This window comes from Rhinolophus hipposideros (assembly GCF_964194185.1).
Source record: "Rhinolophus hipposideros genome assembly, chromosome: 11".
In the NCBI taxonomy this organism is placed as follows: domain Eukaryota; kingdom Metazoa; phylum Chordata; class Mammalia; order Chiroptera; family Rhinolophidae; genus Rhinolophus; species Rhinolophus hipposideros.
The window spans coordinates 51,093,679-51,110,255 of NC_138057.1; the positions used below are offsets into that span (position 1 = coordinate 51,093,679).

General features: G+C 49.0%; 2 protein-coding genes across 3 annotated transcripts in view; one reads left to right on the forward strand and one right to left on the reverse strand.

Annotated features, from left to right (window-relative positions):
* DNAI1 (dynein axonemal intermediate chain 1) overlaps positions 1 to 3,147 on the forward strand; it is a 55,422-nt gene extending 52,275 nt beyond the window's left edge. For both annotated transcript variants that reach the window (XM_081067385.1, XM_081067384.1), the window contains one exon: positions 2,818 to 3,147. In XM_081067385.1, the coding sequence (XP_080923511.1) occupies positions 2,818 to 2,916 (99 nt within the window). In that variant the 3' untranslated portion in view covers positions 2,917 to 3,147. The remainder of the gene's footprint in view (positions 1 to 2,817) is intronic.
* Positions 3,148 to 3,481: 334 nt separating this feature from the next.
* On the reverse strand, positions 3,482 to 3,991 carry ENHO (energy homeostasis associated). Its single transcript, XM_081067401.1, has one exon. It carries the CDS (start codon positions 3,850 to 3,852, stop codon positions 3,622 to 3,624), a length of 231 nt encoding a protein of 76 aa, XP_080923527.1. The 5' UTR covers positions 3,853 to 3,991; the 3' UTR covers positions 3,482 to 3,621.
* Between the last annotated feature and the right edge of the window lie 12,586 nt (positions 3,992 to 16,577).

Below are 16,577 nucleotides of genomic sequence, written 5' to 3' on the forward strand. Positions count from 1 at the left end.
ACGGGAGCACCACTGGCTTAGTGTAGACCACGTCACGCAGGCAGAGGGCTTGAGGCTCAGTCACTGCTTCAGTGGTTAGGCTCACACAGGGCTTCAGCTCCAATGGTCCCTGCGCTGGGAGCTGTGGGTCCACACAGGGAAGAAGGAAATGATCCGTGAGGAGGGTAAGTAGGTCACAGCCAGGCAGTCCTTCCTGGGATCTTTAATGATCTGGGGACCCTGCCCAGAGCCCAAGGGCCCCAAATACAGATCATAGAGTGGAGCCCAGAGCCATGACCTCAAAGTCTGGATCCAGAGTCCCGATTCAGACTTTACCCAGACCTTAAAATCCAGAGCCCAAGAGCCCAACTTAAAACTCAGGAGCACAGGAGCCCAGAGCCCAGCCCTGCCCACTTGGGTGCGAAGAGAGGAAATAGAATTTGCTTTCTGCCAAATTCTGGGCCAGGATCAGAGCAGGGCCAGGGCTGCGCCAAATTGCCCTGATGACTGTACCTCATAGTTGCAATCTGAGGCATTTACTGCAGTTTGAGGCAAGAGCAAGGGCCTATCCCTTTCTACTACTGATACCTGCCCCTTTGCACCCCTACCAAAGCAGGGGGCACTGCACCATCCCTCCCGGTGTGGGCCTGACCTATTCCCTCCCATGGCCAGGGAGGCAGGGGCTGGAAGTTTGGCCAGGCCTGTAATTGTAGCCAGCTGGAAGGGGTGGGGGGCGGGTTGGACTTGGCTATAAATATTCAGAAGGCTGCTAAGCGCCTGCAGCTGTGGTCCAGAGGCTGCTGTGGGCTGGGGCTGGGGGTGGGGTGGGGTGCGGTGGGGTGGGGTGCAGTGGTCGGGCGTGGTCTGAAGCTCTTTGCTGGGCCCAGCTAGTTGGCCTTAAGGAGGGGGAAGGAGGCAGCACAATTTGTGGAACAGATAAAATCTGCTCTTAATTTAGTGGGGAGAGAGACCCGGGCTCGAGCTGGCACAGCTGGACAGCCCTGTGGGAAGGATGATGGTCACCCCCTGGGGTAAGGGTACAGCCATCAATCACGTTGTGAGGGTGGTAGATCTGGGCTGGGGCCTGCCCTGCCCACTCTGACCCAGGGAAACAGGGTCTCCCACAGTCAGTGCCAACTCTCAACAAGGGTCAGTCATGGCTGGGAGAGCTGGGATCTGTGTATCTGGTGACCTATGTCTCTGAAGACCTAAGGACATGGGTACCTTGGAACCAGAAGACCTGAGCAGGTGACAGCTGGGAACTGATACTTGGATAGATTGGAGGTTCCTGTGAAATTGCCATCTGACCCTATCAGCAGCCAAGTGATTGGTGCAAACAAAGTCCCCTGGGCATCCCTCCTGGCCCTTCTCCTGGGGCAGCAGCCTCCCTGCCCTTCCTAAGAGGACTTGGTCACACAGGTCCAACTGCCCACCCAGGAAGTATCCCATGATTAGTGTCAGAGCCCAGCTTGTCAAAGATCAAGGACTGTCCTTTCCTAACTACTGTCTAGATGGGAAACAAGCTCAGAAAGGCAAGGGACTTGCCCAAAGCCATAAAGGGGGTTAATGACAAAGCTGGAACTAAAAGCCAGGTCCCCTACCCCTAGGGAATGGGGTGAGGCCAAGAAGAGAACATGAGCTTAATTGGGGAGGGAGAGTGGGGAGAAGAAAAGATATCTTTGTCCTCTGCTTTGAGAGTATAGAGGTGAGCTGAGTAATGGCAAAGACACTGGGCCCCAAGAGGAGGGGAGACAGATTTGGGAACAGGTGCAAGGATCACACCAGGAGGAAATCTGAGCTCCACATGGTGTCAGCAGCCGAGTTGGGGCCAGGAAGGGGGCTACTGGCCCTGCACTCTCTCCCACATCGCAGCCCAGGCCAGATCCAGGCTGGCCTCTCCACAGGCAAGGCTGGGGCAGGTGCCAGTGAGCAGTGGGCACAGGTGGCTGAGAGGGCCGGGGTTCGGGAGCAGAGGGAAGGCAGGAAATGGCAGTTGCCCCAGCCTAGCCCACACCCCACTTCCTGGAGAGAAGGGAGATGGGACTGGTGCTAGTCTGCCAAGGAGCTCTCAGGGCCTTTGAGAGACACACACCCCAGTGTGCCAACTCTTTCTCAGGGCCCAGCTTACTAAAGCATTAGAGTGGAACCCCCTGTAGGAGTGAGGGGTCATAAACTCAGATCTGCTCTTCTGAGGGACTGTCCCAGCCAAGGACATCTACAATCACATGGGATATCTCATCTGCCCGCCTGGGTCTCCCGACATCCTCTCCCACCCTGAGTATGTCTGACACAGCAGGCCTGGCCCCAAATGTCACCCTGCTCCTAACCTGACCTGAAAATAGTAGGTTAGAGTACTAGGTGAGGGCACCTATGGCTTTTCCAATACCCTTCTCCCTCTGCAAACACACAACCCTTAGCTCGTTAGAACTCAGTCAGCGACCTTCCTACGGGAAGGGTGGTCCCAACAGTCAGAGGACCCACCTCTCCCCAGGGCTACAGCTCCCTCTGGCTTGAAAGGCTAGTTCCTCCAAGGGTGAGTAGGTGGATACATACCTTCCTGCACTCCTGCCAGCATCAAGACCCTGTGTCAATCTAAGGTTCAGAGCCAGAGCTGGATGCTTCTTGCAAGCCTCAGCTGGACCTTTCTGTCACCTAACCTGATTTGGGGAAGGATACATATGGGGGTGGGAAGAGGCAGAGATCTAGAATCTAATGGGCAAGGGAGGGAGGGCAGGGCACAGCTGGCGTTGGCTGGGCAGAGGAGGTAGTGCTGGGACCCAAGCAGAGGTAGCCCATTCCTCACCATTTTCCCCCCACGTGTACTTCCCTTCTCTCCAGGAGAAGAAGGGGCAGGAAGTACAGAAGGGTCCAGCTGTGGAGATCGCAAAATTGGACAAACTACTGAACCTGGTGAGGGAAGTGAAACCCAAGATCTGAAGGCCTGGTCTCAGTCCTGTCCCATTTCTTAACCCAGTACTTGTAGCCCCTGAACCTGGTACTCATGCCTAGCCTTAGCACCTAGTATGTGACCCCTCTCCTGATCAGGTCCCAGCACCTGCCCTTATCACCCTTCTTCAGCCCTGGTCCCAGCACCTTATCCCAGCACTTGGCCCTCAACCACCATTACCCACTCCTACTTTGCACCAATAAACCTGTGTCTGGAAGTCCACCTCCATCTTTAATTTTGCTACCGCAGGGCCCTCAGAAAGAAGAGAAAATCTCAGGGTAGAGCCACAGTTCAGTTTATTATCCAGCAAACAGTGGGAGGACCAGAGGAGGAGCCCAGCCTGGACACCCTCCCATTATTGCCATGGATTCCAGTTTGCTTCCCCAACCGAGAGGGCCTACAGGCACTCGGCCTAGGGGAGGGTGGACCCAGCCTCTGGCCCTTGGGATAGAGCAGAGTCCAGATGGCCCTGGCCCTAGCACCAACTCATGAACCCCCACCCCAGGCCTGTCTGTCTAGGGCCACCAGAGCCCCTTTTGGAGCCAGGCTGGCTAGAATGTGGGCTGCTAGGTTCAGCTCCAGACAGGCTGGACTCTTGAGTTCCGGACCCCAGGCTGGCTGGACACTGAGATCCTGATTCCAGGCTCTGGGTGGAGTGGACTTAGGTCCCAGACTTCACGCTAGGCAAGGGGACTTCAGGGCTGCAGCAGGTAGCTGCCTTCATGGCTGGGTTTCTGGGGTGGGGGGGCCTTCTCAGGACAGGGGCCAGGGCTGGAGTTGGGACTGGATTCAGAGAGCGAGTCGATGTCGGCAGAACGGGAATGGCAGGCCCAGCAGAGAATGACCCAGAGCAGCAGCAGCAAGAAGCCTACAAGGCCATTGCAGACGATGGCGATGAGAGCCCCCTGGGAGATGGCTGCCCCCATGACGGGCAGCACCCTCAGACCAGCACAGCCAGCGGGGTTGACAGCGAGGCTGCCTCAATGGCAAGGCCCATGCCTAGGTGGGACTCTGGTATAGCTGGCCTTCCAAGGAGGCTGTCCTGTCCACACACTCAATGGTTCCTGGGCAATGGAGATATCCACCTGTAGTCCTGAGCCTGTGGGGAAGGAGGGTACAGAGTAAAAGAAAGGATGGTGAAGTGAAGGGATGCGGTGAGGCCTAGGAGGAGAGGAGAGGAGAGGAGCGAGCCCCCTCCCACACCTCTGGCCTCCCTGGCAGAGGACTTGGGGTCCCAACAGGCCCAAATACCCCACAGAGCCAGTATTGCCATGCTCAGGCCTGGCTCTGGGTACCTGGCGTGGGCTACAGCCACACAGCCCCAGTGCGGAAGCTGAAGGAGGCAGCCTGTATCTCATTCTCCTTAGAACAGGGGGGCATGGCGTAGCCCTGCCCACCGAGCTCCTGCCCTCAAAAGCACTGTGAGGGGGTAGGACCAAGCTAGCCCAAGGCCTCGGAGGACGGGGACTGTGACCAGCTTCGTTCCGTGTGGCCTGGACACCTCCCCCTCTCAGGACTCCAGCCAGCCAGCCAGCCCAGGAGACCTCCGGAGGCGCCAGCTCACACAGAGGGAACTTTGTGGAAGCCCTGGCAGGCCTGTGTGAGTCGGTGTGCCCGAGGCTATGCACCTACGTGTGCCTCCCCCTGTGGGACTCTCTCTCCAGGTCAGGTGTGTCTGTCTGTCTCTTATTCTGTCTCTCCGTTCGCTTTCCTGGCCGTGTGCCTCTGTATCCCCACCTCTATGTTTGTGTAGCTCTCTGTGTGTGTGTCCCCATCTCTGAGTGTCTGAGTATCTTTTGTGTGTCTCTCTCTACCAGTCTGTCTCTTTGTATGTCTCCGTGTCAGTCTCTGTGTCTTACTCCCTGTCTGTGTGTATGGGTCTCTGGTGTTTCTCCCTCTGTCTTTCTTCATGGCTGTGTGTCCCTCTGTCCCTGTGGACGTCTCTCGCTCCCTTCTCCGTGGGGTCTCTGTCGTTCTCTGCGTCTCTTTTGTGTGTCTCTTTGTGTCTGTCTTGCTGCCCGGCGACTGTGTCTCTGTGTGGGTCTGTCGCTTTATCTCCGTCTCTGGGTCTCTGGTTCCCAGTCCCCGTGCCTGTGGGGGTAGGGCCCCCTTACCTGAGTTGAGCCCGGTGCGCGCCCGCGGGAGGGTGCCGGCAGTGGGATGCTGGGCGCCGACTGAGGCTCGGGAGCCTGCGGGCAGGGGCGACGTCCCCTCCCCCCGGCCCTCCCCCCGGCCGCGCAGCCTTTGCCGGCCGCTCCCGCCGCGGCGCGACCGGGGCGGCCTCTGCCGCTGGCGGTCTGCGGCGAGCCGGCACCTCCTCCCCCTGGGGCGGTGCCTCCTCCGCGGTCCCGACCGTTCGCTCGCTCGCTCGGCGCTGCTCGGCCCAAGGCAGCAGCGGCCCGGGCGTGGGCTCGGCTGCGTTCGGCTGGGCTCGGCCGGGCTCGGCCAGGCTCGGCGGGCAGTAAAAACAGCGAAGAACCCCGCCTCCTGGGAGACCGGCAGCCGGCGGTGTGTGAGAGGCGGAGCCATCCCTACGCCGCTGCCGTCATTCAATTGGCTGGCCGCTCCAAGCTCCCGTGCCATTGGTCGTACGCTGGGCTGCGGATTGGACCGCCCCTTGTGCAGGAGGAGGGGGCGGGGGCTGGAGCGGGAGGAGGTCTGAAGGGGGTATTCTGTCTTAATCCTTCCACAAGGAGAAGAGGGCGGGAGGGAGGCCCCCTACTTGTAGGGATTTCTCATACCTTCCACACCTGGAAGACCTGCACACCCAACATCTGAGAAAAGCCAAAACCTCTGTACCCCCATATCCGAGGAGGCCACCCCTCCATATCTGGGAGAGGTCTCTGTCCCTGTCATCTGGAAGAAGCCTCTGCGTCCCCACATCTGGGAGGAGATGGAACCTTATCTTGAAAGCCCCTTATACTCCCTCACTTTCACTCCCACCTGGGTGTTGACTCTGCATCCCCTCTACAGAGGATCTATAGTTGGCTCCACATTCCCTGGCCCCAGGAGGTGTGAACAGCTCTGCCAACACAAGTTCTTTGGAAACATTTACTGAGTTCCCACCCAATATTGGTCTAGGTCTGTGCTTTGCTCTGCTGCGAGGTAGCCTGGAGCAAAGAAGAATGTCCTGAGGGATGGCTCGGCCCTGACTGGAATAGGACCAGGTATGACCCTACATTCTAGAAGCTCCTGACTCTCTCCATCCTAAAAGCTCTCCTAAGAGGAAGATCAGCTTGGTCAGGTAGACCTTCCTACTCTACCTCATATGCCAGTGATTCCTCCATGTTCTGAACTGGACCCTTTTCTTGCCCTATTCTACATATTCTCCATGGAGGAGCACATCCCTGCAGTTACACCATGAAGACAGTGCTCCCAAATCCAGCCTTAGCTTATCCGCAGAATTCTAGATACTGATCCAAGTGCCTACCAGAATCAGGGTGGCTTTGATTCCTGGTTCTGCCACTTACCTAACTTTGTGACTTTGGGCAAGTCATTAACCTCTCTTAGCCTCAGCTTCCTCATCTGTAAAATGGTTATAGTAATAGCTACCTCTTAGCGTTGTAATTCACTAATTCACTTATACCAGACCAATCACATCTCATCAAATGCCAACTGACACAACCCCAAGGACCACTTGGCTAAGGGGTTCCTTCCCCCAGTGCCATGAAATTCACATGAGGTCCCTGTAAATCCAAATGGTATCTTGAAAATGAGAAAGGGGTGGGAAAACAAACTGAAAGAGTCATCCAAACCTACTGAGTTACTTAGAGACTGTCTAAAATAAACTTTTGGACCCTACTGAGTGTACCAGAGTGGATTAATTTTAGTTGCCCCTGCCTGTGTTACCCAGCAGGGTGGGGGCATTGTGAACAAGATCAAATCAGTTCTAGGAAACAGAGACGACTTATATCATTGCACATCTGAGTGTAATGTGAATGAATTTGTGACCCAGCTGCAGGAATTCACATTTTATCCTGAAAACAGTGGGGAGCCACTGAAGAATTTTGAGCAGAGGAGTAATGTGTTCATATGCAGAAATTAGAAGGATTATTTGGGCAGCTAGGTGGAAGGATGGATTGAAGGCATTTGAGAGCAAAAGCAAGTGATGACAAGGCTCTGAAATGGTGTAGAGGAGGGGGAGAGGAGAGAACAGGACAGAGCATTGAGGACATCACAACTGGCAAGACTTAGAGACCTAGACCTATAGAATATGGGGGTAAGAGGAAAAGAAAATCTGGGGTAACTCCCAGGTTAGTGACTAGGGATACTGGGATGCAATTTACTGAGATCGGGAACACATGAGAAGGGGTGAGCTTCAGCAAGGGCCTGGGATAAGGGGGAAGATGAGTTCAGTTTTAGATATGTTGAATTTGAGGTACCAGTCGAACACCCAAGTTGAGATATCCAATAGACAGTTGGATAAACAGGTCTGGGGGTCAGGAGAGAGGTCCAGGCTGAAGATAATACTTTGTGAGTTAACAGCAAAGGGTAGTAGTCAAACCAGAAAAGTAGATGAGCTCTCCCAGGAAGAGTAAGAACTGGTTTAAGCAAAAAGATACGTTTATAATCAGATACTTAAACCTAAAAACGGATTCCTCAGGATCAACTGGAACTAATAGACTCAAAAGCCATTATGTTTTCTCTCCACTTGCCATCTCTATTACTTTCTGCCTGTCTCCATTTCCCTCCTCTGCCTCCACCTCCAGTCCTTGTGATCCCTACCTCCACCTCCACCTCCCACCCCACCCCCCCACACACACTGATTTCCAATGCTCTTCTGGTCTACATGGTGAAAAACTTGACTTCAAACAATCCCAAAGTTTAAATCTTATTGTCTAGGTATCCAACCACGCACTGGCTCCTTTTTCGGGTTGCAGTTTGCAAATTCCTCAAGAAGTAATCTGATTGGCTCAGCTTAATTAGATGTTTAACTTGGGACCAATCAGCTGTGGCCAAGGGATGGATGAGGATCAAATGACCCCCGTGGACATTGGTATGCGGGAGAGGGTTTCCAGGAGAAGAGAGATCCTGAAAAAGCAGAATGACAGGTGTTCACTGTAGTCCACCCTTTTTGCCCAACACACATATCGTTGTCCTATATATATAATTCCAAAAATGCCCTCACCTACATAATCCAACCATTCCACAATTATATACCAGTAAATTCACCTTCTCTCCAATGGAGGGCAGCTCAGTGACACATCTAGCTACTGCTTCTGGAGGTCATCTCATAGGACCACTGTTCTTCAAATATAGATTCTCTGGGTAATGTCCCTTTATGCTCTACTCAGGTTTCTATAAATGGTGAACGTGGCTTCTAATAATTCCATTACTTTTGTTTAAACCACCTTTGAACTACCTTTAAGTCACTCCCCTTTCCCCAAAAAAGGACCCCAAACCTCCTAATATTTAGAGATGGAAGAAATAGAGAATAAAATGGAATAAAAAGAAAGTACTGTACAATGGTCACTAATTCCAAGCATCATCTATATGTTTTTGGCCATGAATAACGATGAAAATGATTGGACCAGTAAATCTCATGACATCTGTTTGTTGGCATACTTCTTTGGATATTGAGTTCCTTTGGCAGTCAATCTGGCTGCCACAAGGTTTTGCACAGATCCCTTATCCAGTGTTCTCAGAGGATTTCTTTGTGGGGCACTACACTGATTAGTACTATACTTCCTGGTGGTGTCTTAGGGATTGTACAGGGATTGAGCAATCACAGATTTCTGCATTTATGAGGATTGGATGTGGTTTTATTTCTCCTCCCAGATGATACAGTTCTTTTGAAACCATAATGAGCTGTCTATCAGTTTCATCTGGGGGAGAATTCCTTTTGCTAATAACATATTTCATTGATCCTAAAACACATTTTTTTCCCCTAGTTTAAACAACTCTGAAATCAGAATATGTCTTTCAATTAATGGCACATAATAGTTTTTAGCCTCATTTTTCTTAGTAGTTCATAAAATAACTTGCTTTTTATAATTGATGGAACATGAGATTTATTAAATGTAGTAATTTTATTAGTCAGACTTCCTTCTCACAAATAATAGAATCCACTCTGGATAATTGAAGCATAAAAGGGATTTGTTAAAATATGTTGTTTAGCTCAGAATTGTTAGGAGGGTTGGGGAAATGGACTTGAGCCTAAGTTTCTAGGAACAACACCCAAACCATACCACACAACCTGATGAGGGAACCACACCACTGCCATTCCAAATACTAAGCACCAAGAGTTCAATTTGGCTGCCAACTTTACAAGCTCTATGGCATTTCTGTGGTAGGAACTCAGTGCTGTGACCACTGGGAAACCACTGCTGTTACCAATACGACTCCCAGGAGCTGGACACGTGTAGCACTACCAGCAATTGAAGCCCTATGTCCTTCCTATGTGAGTCAGGATTAAGCAGGTAACACAGCAGGTGCAAACAACCCCCAGATTTTACTCGCTTAAAATAAAGATGTATTTCTTGCTCATGTTATAGTTCCAGCATGAGTGTAGAGAGAAAGGGGAGTCTTGCTCACTGTGGTCATTCAGGGATCTAGGCTGTCAGAGCCTCTGCCATCTTATGATGATGCCATCTTCTTGCTATGAACCTTCATAGTTTGCTGTGGCAGAAGAGAGTGAGGAAAAACATATACTGGCTTCTGTTCACATCGCATTGATCAGAAATTTCATGACCACACCTAACATCAAGGGACATGGGAAATGCAATTCTGGTGCTCAGAGGGATAGGAGAACCAGAAATATTGGTGAACTTTGGTGATATTTACTCCACTCATCTTCTTCACTTCCAAATCTAAGTCTTACATGGGGGAAATAGCATGCCTGTAAATGAGCTGCAAGGGATGCTGGGAATTTTCATTCTGACTTCTGTACTGAGGAGGCTGGATTTTAAAATGAGAATTTTCCCATTTAGGAAACTGTTGAAAAGGGAAGGACAACCTTGAATACAACATATTTCTAGTACCATAATCAATACTATAATTTTGTAGGACCATGCTCTCTCTGAATCTCCAGGTTTGCTAAGAAGATACAGGGCCTGCCCCAGCTCTGGAAGGAGTGATTTCTGTTTTTGAGCACTATGCCTGGAGACTCTTTCAATCGCTCTGCCTATGACTACTGGCTTCATAGGAAATCATTGGCTGGAATGACAGGGCTGGAAGCTTTTTTTCAACCTGCCCTAGAATGATGCCCTTGCCTCACCCACATTCCAGTCAACTCACTTTACTACAAGAGGCACCATCACATGTGTCTAGCAGCGTAGGGACATCCAAATGGGTGGTCTGCAAGCAGTTAGGGGATAGTAGAGTAAGTATTTAACTTGGATAAGGAAATGTGTTTCAGTCTTGACCTCAGACTGCTAGGAGCCAGATCATTACGAGCCTTGCCAAATTGCAGACGCTGAGTTGTTGGCTGTTCTCTAATGTTGATGACCTGATTAGGAAGTGAAAGGCGATCAGGATGGAGATCCACGGGAAGTCAGAAGAATTGGGAAGCCCTGCTTGTCGTCCCCACTCTGCCTCCACTCTCTCCTTTTTTTTTTCTCCAGACAAACTCCCTATGCTTTTCCAGTCCACCTAATAATAAACCCAGTTTCTGACAGTTCTTAACTTTACAGCTTAAATCCAGGTACCGAACAAGATGTTGGCTCATTCCCTTTAAGTTCTAGTTCCGGCTTATCCTTCTCAGTTCCAGTTCCAAAATTCCTAGGGACTTACTCTAATCGGCCTGGCATTGATCAGATGCCATTCCCTGCACCAATGATCTGTTTTGGTTAGGGGGGTGGAGGGGGAAAAGGGAGGCAGTCATAAGATGGTGTCTCCCATAGTAACCATATGAGTGAAAGGTAGTTCCCACCAGAAGGAAAGGCCATCCAAACAAAACATAAAGGAGTCCACCATACTAATCTTTATGGATGCAGGGGAAAAGATAAATCTGCAAGGTAAATAAGGAAGGAGCTCACAGGGGTAGAAGGAAAGCAGGAGGGAAGCCAAGAAAGGACAGAGGTTCAAGGAGGGAGGGGTCAGAAATCCAGTTGTCAAAGAGAGGTGCAGTCATTTATATAAAAGGGACCATTGGAGTTAAAAACAAGGAGGTTGTTGATTATCTTGGCAAGAAGTAGTTCCGGTGGACAGTGGGGATGGGGGATGTGGTAGACACCAGATTTTAGTGGTTTCAAGAGTGAGTAAGAAGTAGTTGCAATATAGATGATTCTTTCAAGAGGATTGACTATACAAATTAGGAGGAAGGAGAATAGATATGGAAGGATGTGGAATCAGAGGAAGTTTTTTTCATTTCTAAAAATTTCTTATGTGATCATGCTTAAATACTGGTGGGAAGAAACCAGGAGAAAGACTGTAACTGATAGCTCTTTTTATTATTACTGTCCATCTCCCTGGGCTGTGCAGATCCAGGCAAGCAGGAAAAAGGACAGAAGCTAAGGGCCTGGCAGAAAATGTCAACCATTTTTAGCTTTTTCCCAGGCCACACTGCAAAATAGGGCAGAGAGAGGAGGTGCCTGGCCTCAGCATTGGGTGACCCACGGCCCTGGGATTGTACCGTGGTCTGTACCTATACAGAAAGGACTTGTGTGAAGAACAAAGTGTCCCAAGGCTGGAGCCAGTCCTCAGCAGGTGGGGGCAGGGTGGACACAAAGCAGCTACACTCAGGCACAGGCAAACTTGCCATGTGCTCTGATTTCTCCATCTCAAAAACGTGTCTATCACTGCCCCACACCCACCTACTCACTCATCCCTGCCAAGCTACCCCCTCCTTTCTCAGCTCCACTTCCTCACCTCCCATCACTCCTCCGCCTCTGTCTTGTTTTCACCATCCCTGAAGCTGGTTCACCAAGGTCACTTTCACCTCCTTGTCCACAACAGCCAATGAATACTTCTTATCTTTGTTGACTTCTTGGCAGCATTGAGGTTATTGATCCCTTTTTGAACCTATATCTTCCCTTGTTTTCCATGAAGCCATTCTCTCTGGGAACATTTATTTCTCCTAAAACAACAACTATCATTTATTAAGTGCCTAGAATCTGTCAGAACTTTACGTCATCATAGATATTTCTCACTTACATGCAAGACAGGTCCATGGAACACATAAAGGAATCCAGGCTAAAGGCAATCAAGGCATTTTTCTAAGGCCCACATGATAGAGTCTGGATTAAAACCCAAATTTGCTGCAGTGCCCTTAACTCCAGCATGCTGTCTGTTGGCCCTGCCTCATTGGTCCCTCCTTAGCTCCGGTGATGGCTGTGCTCTCTGCACTCACCCTCTTCTCTCCTCTCCTTAAGTGATCTCCCCTGCATTGTGGCTGCAGTGCCCATTTTTGTGCTGACAATGCTTTAATACCAACCCAGGCCTCACTTCCAAGTCCCAGAGTGGTATTTGCCTTTGCTATTGCTACTATGGTTATTAGAATAGCTAAGATTTATGAAGTATTTACAACATAGCAGGCACGGTGCTAATTTTGTTATATATATCATTTCATGAAATCCTTACAACAACCCTGTGAGGTAGGTATTGTCTTCCCATTTTCCGCTTAAGGAAGCTGAACCTTAGATGAATCAACTTGTCCAAGGTCAGCAGGAGTCCAGGTCGGTCTGACCTCAGAATCCATTCTTTTAACTACTGACCATATGCCTTTTACCAAGAGGCCCCCCACCCACAGCTTTATATTTGACATGTCTGCCTCTGAGATCGTTTGCCCCTTATTTACTATGTGACCATAAGCAAGTGATTGAAGGTCTGAGCCATGGTTATCAGCTTCCGCAAAGCCTGTTCTCCTCTGTGCTAACTAGTTCAATACACAGTCCTACCATCTCAACAGGGGTTGTACAAGACTCTTCTTTCTCCCTCCCTTCCCCACCCCACGTTTATCAAGACTTGATGATTATGTGCTCTAAAAAGCACCATTCTCACTGCCCTGGCCCTAGACCTTCTCCTACTTGCTCTCAAACCTCCGGTATTGTTTGTTCAAAGCACCTCACTCAGGCCTGCTCATGCTCTCAGCCACCAAGTGTTCCCCATTCTCCCCTCACCCTCCTCTGCATGGACCCCCAGAACAGTCTCCCAAACACAAATATGACTGGGTGTGCCAGCTCCCAGTGCCCCCTGACTCCCAACAGAAGCCCCTGAACCTCAGCCTGGCTCTCAAAGCCCAGACTGCCTGTCCCACACCCTCTGCTGCCCCAGCTCCCACAGGCCCACCACTTCCCTGCCCTCCTTTCCCTGCCCCTCCCCCCACACTTAGGGGGTATCTTCTGCCTCTCCACAGTGCCCCCCACAACTGGTGTGTGTTTTTCCGGTGACACTGAGCCCAGTGGTGGGTGTGCTCAGGTGTGCAAAACTGATGTTTCTCTATTTTATAAAAACTAAATATATGGTTGCACAACAGTGTGAATATACTTAATACCATAGAACTGCACACTTAAAAAGGGTTCAGATAATAAAACATAACAAAATTAAACTAAATGTAACCCCTCTTCCAGGTCCCAGCTCCTAGAGCCAGTAGGAAGGTCATTTTGGGGGTCCCTTCTTACCCCATCCTCCCTACCTGTGCAGAGGTCCTGTGTGTTTTATTCTGTGACTCACGTGATGTCTGCTGAGATGCCCAGATTGGGAGCGCAAGGGCCAGGATCCTCTCTTCTCCAGCCCATCCTGGCCCAAGCCTAGGGCACCATTAGGGAGTGTCTGAGGGCCCCACTTGTGCATGCAAACATATACCTCCTTGTTCATTTGGGGGGGCTCTCTGAATTGCTTTGCCCCCTCTCTCCTCTCTGTAGCATAATCCCTTCAAGAAGCTTAGGCTTCCAGAAGGCCAGCGTCAGTAAGATATCTGTGGCTGACTCAGTTGACTCAGACTTGGACCTGAGAGCCTCACCCCGAGAAGAAAGCCTCCGCCGTCTGCCTGAAACAGGAAACGGAAGATTGAGGCTGGAACACAACTCAGTTAACATCTCAGGAAGTTATCCCGGCACACTAACTCCTGCCTCAGGCAGTCAAATCTCTTGGGGGCAGAAATCAAAATGTATCCTTCCCTGCATATAGAGACACACATACACACAAGCCACAAAGCAGAGACATACATACATACATACAAGCAAAGACACATGTATACAAAAACCCACAGACACAGCATGCGCATGAAAACACACATCCATACAGAGAAACACGTGTCTGACACTCACTATACACCTATCACATATCCAGGAAAATACAAATAAAGGGGTCCACAGGTCTCCATAACACACACACACATGCAAAGGTAAACCTACCAACAGATTCACACAACAGCTGTCAGCAAATGTGTTTTGAGCCAATGACTGAAGAAAGAAGTCAGAAATAAAGACACAGATCAGTTTTCTAGAGATTGAGAATGTGTGTGTACGTGGACACTGGTGGGAGAGAGAGCCAGGCCAACATAGGGAAGGGAGAGATCCTGGCACCAAGGAAAGAGTAATGGTTATTTATAGAGGCCAACTACTCACTTAGCCCGCATTTATTCATCTGTTCATTAACTAGTCACCAAGCTAGGTCCTCTGCTGGGCTAGGTAGGCAGAGAGAGCTGGGCCCCACCCTGTCCTCACATATGCACAGCCAGTGAGGAAGAGAGACCTAGCCATGAGCACCTGTAACGAGTGGTCAGTGCTGTGATGGCAGATGCGTAGCCCACCTGTGGGCAGTAGTGGAATGTAGGCAATTTCAGGGAAACCTGAATTAAATATTGAACAAGTAGGAGTTGGAATGAAAAAGACGAATGGGGAAGTCAACTTAAGCCAAAGGAATAGCTTGTAGGAAGGTGTAAATACTGTTTTAACAAATTACCATACATTTAGTGGCTTCAAACAGCACAAATTTATTCTCTTACAGTCTGAAGGTCAAAGGTCTGAAATCAGTTTCACTGGGCTGAAGTGAAGGTGTAGGCATGGCTGGTTCTTTCTGGAGGCTCTATGAGGAGTCAGTTTCCTTGTCTTTTCAGCTTCTAGTGGCTGCCTTTATTGCTTAGCTTGTGGACACTTCCTCCATCTTCTAATCTCTGCTTCCATCATCCCGTCACCTCCTCCTACGTCTTTTCTATTAGGATGGTTGTGATTGTATCAGGACCACCTGATAATCCAGGATAATCTTCCCGTATCAAGATCCTTAATTTAATCACAGATGCAAAATTCCTTTGCCATGTAAATTAACTTTCACAGATTCTGGGAATTAGGAGGCCGATATGTTTGTGCCATTATTAAACCTACCACAGGGGGATGGCATATTATCTCCCAATTTTCAAAATGTCCTCTAATGTATCTCATTATCCTCAGATTGAAGATGAGGAATCTGAGACTCCTGGAGGTTAAATGATTTGCCTTAAACCAAAAGAAATGGATGGATACGATAGATATAGATAGATAGATAGATAGATAGATAGATAGATAGATAGATAGATAGATACAGTCTTCATTATCTTTGTCGAATGTTACGTTGGAGAAATCTGAGATCAAATGGAATTTCCCCCCTGTATGTGACTTGCTTTTTATAACTAGGTTCTTAAAATATTATTTTATCCTCAAAGTTTCGTAACTAAATCAGTGTGTCTTAATATCAGTTATTCTGTATCAATTTTTCTGGTATACAGTGTGTACTTTCAATCTGACTATTCAGTTCTTCCTTCATTTCAGGGAAAGCTTTTCTGTATTTCATACCTTAGTATCTTTTTCTGTTTCATTTTTGGAACCTCTACTTTAGGGCTGCCAACAATTACGCTTATGGTAGCTTGTCTTTGACCTGTCTATTAACTTCACTCTAACTGCTTTAATATCTTTATCTTTGCCTATCACATTTATTCTTAATATCTCAAACCTTTCCTATACAACATTACCATTATTTTCAGCCATACCTGTCCTGTGTTTTGCTATTTCTAGTTTACTTATTACATGTGCAATGGTATTGTTTTGGCCCTTTATTATTTTTCCTTAGTTCTATAATCTCCCTTTTTATCTCATCCTGTTGGTTTTTTTGTTTTCCTTTTTTTGTTTTTCTTCCTTTTTTAATTTTTTAATTCTCTTTTAAATTATTTTTTTCATTATGTATCATCCTGTTGTTTTATCGTCTTGTCTTTGAGTTCTTGTTCTATTGATTTCATACTATTATTAAGGCCTTCTATAACAGGAAGAACTTTCCAGGAATCTGGAAAGTGTTTTCTTCTAGATGGGGTTCCTCATCTATTTTTTGTATTCTCTTCCTCGTTCCTTTCCTTTCCCTCCCTTCTTCTCTTCTTTCCTTTCTTCCCACTTTCCCTCTTTCCTGTGTCTGTGGTCTGTATGCCTAAAGGCCATGCCATTTACTTTCCACTTACAACTATCTACCATGGGTCACTTTAGCAGACCTCTCCCTGTTCTAGAGTGTAGGTCCTTGAGCCCCTTCTCATATTGTCTGAACCAGTTTCATCTGTCCTTGGGAGCTATGGTTTAAAAGCTGGTTATTGCTTTCAAATATACCCACCCCATTTCTATGGCCTGAGCGTGGTTTGGCTGGGGCTGCCTCCTGACACTCGTGGGGCCTGAGTGCTCTCTCTCGTCGGAAGCCTTGTTGGCTATCATGTTCCAGCTGGGTGGTGGGGCACATCCCGTCCTGTGAGCTATGG

Bases quoted from the DNA above. Each gene is read 5' to 3' on its own strand.
- ENHO (XM_081067401.1), bottom strand. From the start codon at position 3,852: ATGGGGGCAGCCATCTCCCAGGGGGCTCTCATCGCCATCGTCTGCAAT.